At 45.9% G+C, this 11,624-nt stretch overlaps 1 protein-coding gene across 1 annotated transcript; it reads right to left on the bottom strand.

The window, feature by feature from the left end:
* Positions 1-20: 20 nt before the first annotated feature.
* On the bottom strand, positions 21-9,693 carry LOC133483697 (SAM pointed domain-containing Ets transcription factor). Its single transcript, XM_061785254.1, has 6 exons — positions 9,560-9,693; positions 4,262-4,687; positions 2,680-2,877; positions 2,563-2,610; positions 1,706-1,840; positions 21-1,546 (listed from the first exon to the last, which is right to left on the bottom strand). The coding sequence occupies exons 2-6, from the start codon at positions 4,677-4,679 to the stop codon at positions 1,368-1,370; spliced, it is 978 nt and encodes a 325-aa protein (XP_061641238.1). The 5' UTR covers positions 4,680-4,687; positions 9,560-9,693; the 3' UTR covers positions 21-1,367.
* Between the last annotated feature and the right edge of the window lie 1,931 nt (positions 9,694-11,624).

Genomic DNA, 11,624 nt, shown 5'->3' with positions numbered 1-11,624 from the left:
ATTGAATTAACAGTAGAGACTCATAATAATCACCCGCAGTAACTTTATTAGTTATGACACTAGAAATTACATTGCTGGTGAGTGTTTGTGCACATATTTGCACAATTTCTACACTCTCATATCAAATGTTTCTCTTTTACGGACATTTTCCCCATGTTGTGCTTCGTTGTAAGATTGTAAGAATGCGAAGATTTGATGATGATGATGATTATGAGAAGAAGAATTTACTTTAAGTACTTTGACTCCAGTGTAAAGCGCCCACAACCTGCTCAGCGACATTGCTTTTCTTCACTACGAGTATTCAGTCTTGAGGAATCACCGATGCCGCTTGCCGACACCTCCGGTACTTTCGATACGTCAAATTTCAATGAACACGATGGCAGATTATTGTGAAGCAAAGAGCTTTGTTTCTTTCTGGTGCACGCGATGATTCGCCGATGTGGCAAAGCGCCGCACTGTAGCTCCAACTACTGGTGAGGAGGACTTACTCAATATCGGTTACTGGTATCAGAAGCCTTCACGAGTACCCAGTGCCTGCTATCCTGTGGCGACTGGTTTCCCATTGGTCGGCATTTTAACACACCACCATTCCGTAACGTATGTACGCTTTTTCAGAATGGATTTGCATTAGCTAATTAAAACATTCGTCAACGTGGGGGGGGGGGGGGGGGGCGGTTGCGTGCCGAACAAAGTTGATCCCGATTGAAGTGCATTCGTCAACGGAGGGCGGGTGGAGGGAGTGGGACGCAGACATCCAATTTTCCCGATCAAAGTACAACCTGCCGAAGTTCACGTGCATTTGGCGGGTCGAGCCCCGTTGGTATTGGTACGCGCCTCTCCTTTGTTGGTTGTCTGTGCTTGGCTTATTTGACACTTGCATCACGGCTTCCAGTCCTGCGGTGAAGTTGAGTTTGTTTCGTCACGGTCGGCAAATGTCGACACTGTGTGTTCACCCGTCATCAATTTCCTATCACATTTGTCGCAGGTCAGCTGGAGCCTACCCCAGCTGACTTGGGGCGAGAGAGGCAGGCTTACACCCTGAACCGCTCGCTAGCCAATCACGGGCCACGTGTAGACAAACACCCATTCACAGTCACATTCACGCCAGTGGACAATTTGGATTTTTTTGGGGTGCGGGAGGCAACGCCTCAGCCGAGAACCTGGGAACCGTGAGGCAGAGGCGCCAACCGTTGCCAGACTCGACATCACTTCAAATATCAATTCAACAAATGAACAGGCAGTTTGCGCTTAGGACAACAATATTGATTGTGTGGTTGTTGTATTCGACAGTCCACAGTGTTTGGTCCCCGTTGTCTCGCTTCAGCGGAAGAGCGTGAGCGGTCGCAGGGCGTTTCCTGGTTTCGGGGTCACACGGGGTGCACAAACTGGTACACGAGCCTCTGCGAGACGTCCGGCTTGCGGATGATGCCCTTCTTGTAGTACTGACGGATGGAGCGGCTCAGCTTGTCGTAGTTCATGGCCGGCCGGTTCTTCCTCAGGCCCCACAGCCGCGCCACGTGGGCCGAATCCTCGATCTTAAAGATACCTTGAGCCGGAAGGACAGCGGCATTTGTTATACGCGTTTAGAACGAAAACAACACACGCCTCGGTAGAGCTATGTCGTCTACGTTATGTGATATATATATATATATCCTCTCTCTGTTCTCATCTTGCCTTCACGAGTGCTAATATGCGCGCACTGTACCTTTGTCTTTGTTGAGCCAGCGTATGCAGCGTCCGTAGTTGTGCGGTTTGAGCAGAAGTTCTCGGAGGAATTGCCACAAGTGGATGGGTTGACCCGAACAAGAAGAATCGGCTTCGGACCAAAGCTCCTCAGCGCCTGCACGTTGTGCGAGCGTGACTACGGGTCGCTCATTGAAACAAATGCACTCACTCACTCACTCACGTTGTTATACAAAATTTCCCACAGCTTGTGGAAGTTATTTGATGGGGACATTGTTGACTGTAAAATTCATTTCCAATAGTGGCTTGAAGAATGGACATATTTTGAAGGGAATCTCTTGGAAGTTTGAAACACGCACATTGTGAGTTGCTCAGCAGTTTTGTTCCTTATTTGGTGAAACACTATTATATTGTTTAGATTATATTGAGTTCATTGCTTTGTAGGTCGGTTGATTGTCATTTGGTTAGTGATTGAGTGTGTGAGGCAGTAGGTCAGCCAGTTACTCGGTTATGTTGTCAGTTTGACATTTGGTCAATCAGTTGGTCGCTCATATATTTATTTATATGTATATATGTATTTAGTTAGTTAGGTATAAGTCAAACAGCTGGTTAGTCTTTTCTTCTGACAGTTGCTCAGTTCGTTAGTTAATTGGTTGGTTCATGTGTGAGTGAGTGAGTACATCAGTTGGTTAGCTACTTCTTTGGTCGGCCATTTCGTGAGGCTAATCACTCATTGGTCGGTAAGTCCATCGGCAGGTTAGCTACCGGGTCAATATGTCATTTGGTTGGTCTGTAGTTTAGTTTCATTTGTCAAGCAACTAGGGGGGGGGGGGGGGGGTGCTTCTAACCCTAACCTTAAGCCAGGCTAAATGTCGGTACCTGGACTTTTGTTGTCTCCGGCTGCGCACCTTTCTTTCATCCAGGCAGCTGCAGAGAGAAAACACTCGTTTAGGTGAGCTCAATTCGCCACGCCGCTACGCGGCCTCAGCGACTCACTGGACTTCCATATGTCCAGGTGTGCGTGCAGCGTGTCCCCGCACTGCGGCGAGCGCTGGCGGAAGTCCTCCTCGCTCATGGCGCACAGGTCCTTGCCCGTCAGCTCTCGGAAGGTCCTCCCGGCGTGCGGAAGCCGGTACAGGTGCTCCGTCCACAGCAGCCACTTCTGAACGTTGCCCGCGTTCCACTCCATCGGGTCTAACCCAACGAGTACAACAAGAAAATTGGCACTCGGGTAACAAAGAAAGAAAAACAAAACAGCATCATAGAGCGTTTTTTTGAGTGGCCGTTTCTGCCGCAATCTGTAAAGTCCTCATCCGTCCATCCGTCCATCCGTCCCTCCATTTTGTGAGCCGCTACTCCTCACGCGGGTCGCGGGCGTGCCGGAGCCTCTCCCGGCTGTCATCGGGCGGGAGGCCGGGCACGCCCTGAACCGGTCGCCAGCCAATCGCAGGGCACATACGAACGAACAACCATTCACACCTACGGGCAATTGAGAGTCTCCAATGAACGTGCATGTTTTTGGGACGTGGGAGGAAACCGGAGAAAAGCCACGCAAGGCACGGGGAGAACATGCAAACTCCACACAGGCGGGGCCGGGGATCGAACCCGGGTCCTCTGAACTGTGAGGCTGACGCTCTAACCGGTCGACCACCGTGCCGCTGTAAAGTGCTTAATTGACACAAAATGTACAGTATGATCTATTTCGAGACTACTCGGGCAACCTCAAAGCAATAAAACACGACATCAAGTCAATAACGTATTGTATTTGTCGCTCGTTAGCAGGCTACTATCATCATCGTGGAGAATGACGTCGGTCAGTGGGCTAGCTAGCTAGCTAGCTAGTTAGTTAGTTAGTTTGTTTGTGCGGGACTCACCCACATTCCTAGACTGTAACTATTTGCACCGAAATGAAACGAACTTCTTGAGTGAGTCTCTTGAAAAGCATTTGTGTGTAATCTGACGACTAACTAATTCACCAACTAACTCCAAAATGGAGATGATAAGCTGAAAGTCGGCTCAGCGGAACATCGGCGTCTCCTTTTCCTGCGCACGACTGCTGCAAAGTCAACAGCCTTTTTACGACGGCGTACGCAAGCGTCCGAATGCGCTGGCTGCTGTTTGAGGAGGCCTCGCCCACAGCGCGACTGTGTACACGTCTACCGCGGCCGTCACGACCCGACAGAAGCGATGCAAAGGTCGGGATTAAACACATCCTGGTGCGGGCAAACACGGCTTTGCGCCACTCGGGATATGATGGAGGAGATCTGTCATGCCGGATGAGCTGTGTTGGTTTTGGGACTAAGTTCCAGTAGCTTCAATATCAGCGAATAAATGCTCCCTTTGCGGCAAACAACGGCTAAGACGCATGTTACGGAAAACTCTTTGTTAAGTTACCGTGTCGGTTAGGGGAGGGGAGGCAGATCCCATGCGGGGGAGGTGCACCTGCAGCGGGGGCGATACACCTCCGGTGCAGGGAAAAGATCCCACGGACGTGAGGCCCGGGGTCCCGTGGGCTCAATCTCGGACAGGCGAGGACGCAGCTCAACGTGCCGAGCCTCCGGTGGGTACCCGGACCTACCTGGCGTGATGTTGAGCAGCTCGCAGGCCGTCTCGATGTCCTTGAGCACCTCGCCCACCACCATGCTCTGCACTTGCTCCAGAGAGCATTCCTCCTCGGGGCCTCGCATCCCCGGAGAGGGTCCCCGCTCCTGGCTGTCGATGACGGGACACTGCTCCGGCTCCTCCCGGCGCGCCTCCGAGCGAGCCGCGTTCGGGGCGGCCTCGGGCATCTTGACCAGCCAAGCGGCGTCCTCTGTGGCCAGCATGTCGAAGCAGGGCAGGTAGAGGCCCGGCGCGCCGCTCGCCTTGGCCTCCGCCAGGTCCCACGCTTCTCCGGAGTCCCGGCTTCGCTCCGAGAAGGTTAGGGAGTCCTCCGGCATTCCGAGCCGGGACCCATAAACAGCGATTTCAGCTAACCCTCCAATGGAATTTGACATAACGACACCTGCGAGACAGGAGGGAAGCCGGCATGCAATTTCAAGGAGCAAATGTACTCACTTTAAAACAAGGGACACACACGTAGGAGGAGCTCACATATCATAGCCAATCCCCAAATAAGATGCATCATCGTCTGCATCATTTTCATTTGATTGGATTTCAATTCATTCGTAATTCTAAAAGAAGAAAACATATCATCATCATCATCATAAGAATGAGATCATCATTCTTAGTCAGCATATTTTGGTATACCTACATACACTTTACTGTATATATTATCGTTCCTTACTATTTGTAATACCTAAGAATATATTTTTATATTTTCATTTAAATACTATTTTGTTGTTATTAGAAATAATGATTATCTTTGACTATTTGTAATAATTGCTTATATTATTTTACGAAATTCCATGTTTCATGTAATGAAGGATTTGCTCGCCGTACGTAGAGCAGTCTCAGTACTCGCCACTCTTCGTTATTGGGGAAAAAAGCAGCACGACTATTTCATGTCGGGTTTCCAAGATCGACAACTTACAAAAAGATCCTTGCGTGTGGTTTCGGTCGCTGAAAAGTTTTCAAATGTTGTTTTATTCCTAAATAGGCGCCGTCGCGGTTTGTTGTGGCGATCCGGCAGCGAAACCGCGGGAGCCCGTCGTCCAATCGAGAGCTCCATTGCGACTTGAGGCGAGAGCCAAAATGACGAAGAACCCTGCCGTGTCGCTAGAGGCGGGCGCGGGGCAAACGGGACGGGGCTAAATTTGTGGCTCAACGGTCCAGAACGGTGGCGTCCCGACCCGCTTCAGCCGCTTGACTTTCAAGGCGCCGTCGCCACCGCGGCCTTGTGGCTCCGCTTGTCAGCTGGAGTTTTTGGGAATCAAACCCGGCTCGCGTAATGCGCTGGAAGGTGAGAAATCAAACCGAGGTTGCCCTGTTTGGGTTTTTTTCTTATCCTTCTTCTTCTTCTTCTTCTTCTTCTTCTTTTATGACAGCAGCGCAGCCGTCGTAAGTGTTCTTTTATGGACCTCAGCTGCGGCGCGAGTGTTGTAATCTCAGGGCGACGGCCGTCGCCATGTGTACCCGACGCAGGTGGCATACGAGAAGGCGCTCGGCCGGCGGCTTATCAGCTATAAAGAGATGGCTCGAAGAACACATGCGCTCTGTTTGTCTCCGTCTTCACGGGAGTTAAAGTCGCGATTAAATATTCGGGAATCCTCGAGCCCGCCCGTCTGGCTCCGGAAGACGTTCAAGCTAACCGGCTGTGGTTTTAAATGTACTCAAAGCCCACTCCACATAATCCATGATAATACTTCAACTACTGTATGCGGAGCTTTAGATTTCTTGGTCATGTCGCATTTGCACGGCCACTTGTCGCTGGGCAGAATTCATAGGGCGCAATCCCCTACTGCCCCGTCGGCCGATCAAATAATTGGTATATGCCGGTCGTGCAGGTAAAGCAAGTCAGACAATGCAGTGTCTCATCTTTTCATCTTCAAACTCATAAGGGAAAGGGTTAGTTCGTCATTCAGTCGGTTTGTTAGTTAGTTAGCTAGTTAGTCCGTTGGTTGCCGCTCAGTCAGTTCGTCATTCAGTCCGCTAATTAGTCACCGAGTCTATCAGTCACTTCATCATTCGGTCAGTTGGTTAGTCAATAAATAAGTTCGTCGATCAGTCGGTCAGCCACTTATTTAGTTATTTGTTTCTTTTGGTCTGTCGGTTAATCGGCCGGCTAGTCGATCGGTGCCTTAATTCGTTTCTCAGTTAGTTAGGAAGAAGTCATGCAGTTAATTACTGCGGTTAGTCGGTAAGTCAGTAAGTGAGTGAGTCAGTCAGTCAGTCAGTCAGTTAGTTAGTTAGCCACGAAGTCAGTCAGTCAGTCGCTCAGTCAAAAAGTCGTCCGGTTGCTTGGTTTCGTGGCCAGTCAGCCAAGTCAGTTGATTCGCTTGTCTATTAGGAATCACTAATTCATTTACTCAGGTGACTCAGTCAGTCAGTCAGTCACTCATTTAGTTAGTTAGTTCGTTAGTTTTCAGTTAGTTAGCCAGTCAGCTGGTCAATCAGTTAATGGGTTAGTCCGTCACTCAATAAATACTGTAAGTTAGTCAGGCCGTTGTTTGCTCATTTGGTCAGTTCATTAGTTTGTTAGGTTGTTATTCAGTTCGTCAGCCAATCCGTCTGTTAGATTGTTTGCCACTCGGACACCTGGTCAGTCAGTTCGTCGGTTAGGGTCGGTTAGCCATGCAGTCTCGCAGTCACTTTTCAGTTAGTCAGTTAACCAGTGAGTCGTTCAGTCGGTCAGTCTGTCTACTCTTTTATTTCTTGATTTGTTTTGGTTTTGTTGTTGCTGATCCCCGCAATGAAAGTGAGCCTTTCCTTTCTTTTCAGTGCTCATCTCCCCAAACTTGAATGAAGTTATCGCTCCAGTCTCCCGCAACACACACAAAAAAAGCAAAACACAAAAAAGCTGTGTGTGTGTGATTGAAAGATTGGGAGCTGGAAATTCTCCTCCTCATCTTCCTTTTATCTCCTTTTGTGTTGCCTCTAAGCCACACTTTAGTCTTTCTGCGCAGCCCGCTGCTGCGTGTCAACGCTGCTCTGCGCCAGCTTGCGCTAAGCCCATTAGCAAAGCAAATTTCGCCATATTAACTTCTGGAGGCACTGGGAAAAGGTGGCGGTGGGGCAGGGGATTTGGGCTGCTTAAATCCCCGACTGATCTCTAAATGAGTTTGGTCAAGAAGCTGATATTCATTTCAGGAGCATTAGACTCCATTCGCTCGGCAAAGTCAGACTCCCCGCCGTGGGAAGCGCATCGCTTCCGCATACGTGCTCCCATTGAGCGGGAAGACGGCCGCGGCGCGAGGCCGGCTTTTGTTCGCCGTGCGGGATTCGATTTCTCGCTACGGCATTTACCCGCCTGCTCCAAAATGAACTTTAAGGAGAGGAAGAAACAAAACAAAACAAAACAAAAAGCGCCGCTCGGTGGGTCGCCGGCGGTCAGAGATGCCGCAAAGTAGGCAATTGCCGAAGCCGAAGGGGGCCCCCGAGACCGCTTTCAAAATCCACCGCGTAGGCCCCGAGAGAGAGAAGGCTGACATCGGTCCGTATCCACCGCGCAACTTGGGTTCCCAGGCTGCAGGCGGGCAGTATCCAAGCACACGTACTTTCTTACGACACTTAAGTTGATTTCACCTTACTTTTGATTTCGATCATGTCCATTTGAAAACATATATCTGTACTTTCTACTCCTTACTTTGTCAAAATAAGATCAAAATCTTACTTTTTTTTTAAACCTCTGTAAATGAAAAAAAAATATATATATATATATATATATATAGAAATAGAGTTCAAGTCAAACAGCGGTGGAGATCCTCATTGATTTTAGAGAATTGTTTGATGTTGTCATGTCCAAGTGGGATTCGCGGCGAATGCGGCCGAAAAACCAAAAAATCTCCCTCCGCAGAGAGACTCAACTCGTCGAGCTGAAAACGAGCCTGCTTGTTCATCGTTCATCATCGATGCAACGGTGCGACAGCCAAGTGTTGCGATGGAAGTTAATGAGTAGGAAAAAATGGGACATCTTCCCCAAAGTGACCCAATCGGCCAACAAAAAAGCAGGTGTGTGCGTGAGTGAGATGTTTGAGTGTGTACAGCGAGGCGTCAATGTTTGCTATGTGGGTGTCTTTTTGTCTTGACCGTGGAAAGTCATTAACACGGGGGGGGGGGGTCGTCACACTTTGTTCGCACATCAATCCCTTCAACTCTGCATAATCGATCGATATCTTGGTTTGGAAATACTTTCATTCTCTGAATGTTCTGAACTCCTGTTTACATGTCACATTTGTACTGAGCACAAATGCAAGGCAATTTGAAATTAGACATTCCTAATTGTGAAGTTCATATGGGATGATGAAAATGCATATGGCATTTCATTCTACAATCGTTTTTTTTTTTTTAATGAAATACACAATAGTGATCAGTTTTTTTTTTGTCGAGATGTACAGCTAAAATAAAACCCGAAAAAGTAGAAAAGAATTCAAATAAAATAAAAAAATAATAACCTTAACCCTAAATGAAATACTTTTAAGGTTAGAAAATGCCATATATTTATGTAAAACCTCTTAAAATTCAATATTGTATGAAATAAGATTACGGTAAACAAAATGAATAACATCACTTTGCCCAACTAGTTTGGAGCCCCTGGCTTACAAAATGCCATATTATTTTTTCATTCATTCATTTTCCAAACCGCTTATCCAATAAAATGAAATAATAAGATACATATTTTGAGATTAGAAAGTGACATATTTTCTTTAGCTTCGAGCCCCTGAAAAAGAGTTTACAAAGTGTCATGGTCTGAAAAAGTTGGATTCAATTCAAAATAAAGGAGAAAAAAAGAAATACTGTCTTTCAAAATCACAAAATATCATATTTTCCAAAATAAAAAAATTAACTAAGACAGAAAAAATGTTATATTTTGAGATTGTACATTGTTGAATTTTTCTGAAACAACAGGAAATATTAATAAAACTTTCAAGTCCAATAAAACTACTTATGTCACTTTATCCAACTAGTTTGGAGCCTTTACAAATGGAGCTTCAAAAGCCATATTTTGCAGTCCACTACAATGCAATGAAATGAAAAAGGAAAACATTGAAATCAATATTTGGAGATAATAAAATTCCCCCTTTTTGGGAAACATCTTAAAATCATAGATAACTACAACTGAATAAAATGCGTATGCCCCTTCTCCAAATAGTTTTGAGCCTCTTAAAATAGAGCTAACAAGAGCTCATATTTTGCAATAAAATAAAATTCGTATAAAATATGACTATGATTTTTGTATCAGTACGAAGGCACTCAAGACGAGTGGGCGACCTCTTACCTTGGTTGAGATTGTACAAACGAAGCTGTTGACGGTCGCACGATGAAGTGATGCTCTCGGCGGCTTTAAGCCGGGATGAAGTGCGACCACCTGAGGGGACGGCCGGCCGCTGCTTTGGGACGGGGGTGCATCGGGGGGGGGGGGGGGGTGGGGGTGGCGGTGGGAACCCAAAAAAAAACTCAAGTGTCGACTTCAAGATAGGAATAGAATAATACTGCATTAATAATATGAGTTAAGTTGAGAGTGTCAGCCTGAAGGCCAACTGCACACTTGTCTGGAGTCAAAGCACCTGCGACAGCGGAGGAATTCCACCTCCATTGACAGCTATTCCAATTTATAGGGGCGCCTTGTTTATCTACGCACGCAAGCTGGCGTGTGTGCGCGTCTGTGTGTGCCTACGTGTGTGCGTGTGCGCGCACATCAGCTCAGGCCTCATCATACAGCTCGTTAACCCCACTGGATGAAAGTGAGCTTGTTTTCTAGGCTGTCAGAACAGTGGCTATAAAAAGTCTACACACCCCTGTTTGAGTGCCATGTTTCTTGTGATACAAAAAAGATAAATCAACTTTTTACACCATTAATGTGTTTTTATATTATCAAGTTATACCATTAAATATTTGAGAAAAAAAATCTTTTTTTTTTTTTTTTTTTATAAAAAAATAAAATAAATAAATATATTTTGTGTGTGTGTGTGTGGGGGGGGGGGGGGGGTCGAATGCTTTTGAGAAAACAAGTTAAAGGTTTTTGAGGGGGGGAAAAGGTTGAAATGACTAAAACTTGCTGATTGTTAATCCGTGAAATTATCCTTACCGTGTCGCATATTACCCATTTTTATAAATGGGCTTTGAGGCGCACAACTGATTCACAAATTCTGCCTAGCAACAGGTAGCGGTGCAGCAACAAAGATGAACTCTGCCTAGGAACAAACACAAATAATACAACAGGTGTTACACGCTTCTATAAAACACCCAAATATATTTGCATGTATTTTCTGACAGAAGACAGTGGACATGAATCAAAATGTTATAGAAAATGGCAGAGGGATTGGCAAGATAGCATGTTAGCTTTGGGCTTTAGTCATTTGCATGGCAGTTTCTTTGAGCGGCGTGTGAACTTTCTTTTGGATGCCGATCAACAACGTCACGCCTGAGCGCCGGCCAGCTAATACGAGCTAACAGACGCCATGTCAACGCGCGTGAGTCATGAGCATGTGCAGGTGGCCCCTGTGTCAACAAGGTTGCCCCGCGGCGGTCAACAAACATTCTTTGGCCTAAGGCGATGGTGATTTTGCGTGAGGTCAAAGGTGACGTGATGCTGAATTCCACTGCGGGACGCCCAACACATCGTTACATGTTCACGTCCCAAATGCAACATCACACGCAACAGCGTACTTGCAGTGTTGGAAAAGCGAAAGACTAAAAAGTTGAGTTCACACATTTTTAAAGGAGCTAGTTTAGTTCATAATGCCAAATTTTGCAATAAGTTCGGCGTTCCAGAAATGAACGACTTCGTCGACAGTGCGAGATGTTGCTGTAAGCTATTGCCAAATGACCAATTGCTCAAAACGATGAGGAAAACCTGGTTGCTTGAATGCTGTATCATTTCTTTAGAAAGGTTTTACATGTTAAAGGGGAAAAAAAAAAAAAAGACATTTTCAAAAATAAAAAAATAATACACTTAAAATGTTTTGTAAAAGTGGATTATTACTCAGAGCAAAACTTGTATATTTTCAGAAAGAAATTTCAAGGAAATTTGTAGATTTGTGGAATTGGTTTTTTTCATTTTTGAGAAACCGATTTTGGGAAAAAATACATTAAAAAGGAACATGATTCCATTGTTTTTCAACTTTTAAGAACAAATATTTTATGTTTTGGAGAATTGTTTGAGATTTTCAGTTTTTATAGAGAAAAAAAAGTCATATCTACAGTATATCATTTTCATTATTTTTGATGAAGAAGTCACATTTTGTATAGATTTTCTGAGAATACATATGTTCAATTTTCAAGGGTTAGGCCCAAAATTAAAATTTTGGAGAAAAAGATGCACATTTCCAAGTACAATGTGC

The sequence above is a fragment of the Phyllopteryx taeniolatus genome, chromosome 9 (genome assembly GCF_024500385.1).
Source record: "Phyllopteryx taeniolatus isolate TA_2022b chromosome 9, UOR_Ptae_1.2, whole genome shotgun sequence".
Classification (NCBI taxonomy): Eukaryota; Metazoa; Chordata; class Actinopteri; order Syngnathiformes; family Syngnathidae; genus Phyllopteryx; species Phyllopteryx taeniolatus.
Note: the sequence above shows the minus strand (reverse complement) of the source record. Positions and strands in the feature narration are given on the sequence as shown.

Excerpts from the sequence above, each read along its gene's own strand:
- LOC133483697 (XM_061785254.1), bottom strand. The coding sequence starts at position 4,679 with ATGTCAAATTCCATTGGAGGGTTAGCTGAAATCGCTGTTTATGGGTCC. Across the intron at positions 1,841-2,562 it reads CGGAGACAACAAAAGTCCAG|GCGCTGAGGAGCTTTGGTCC; the intron begins GTACCGACATTT and ends CACAACGTGCAG. Across the intron at positions 1,547-1,705 it reads CTGGCTCAACAAAGACAAAG|GTATCTTTAAGATCGAGGAT; the intron begins GTACAGTGCGCG and ends TTCCGGCTCAAG.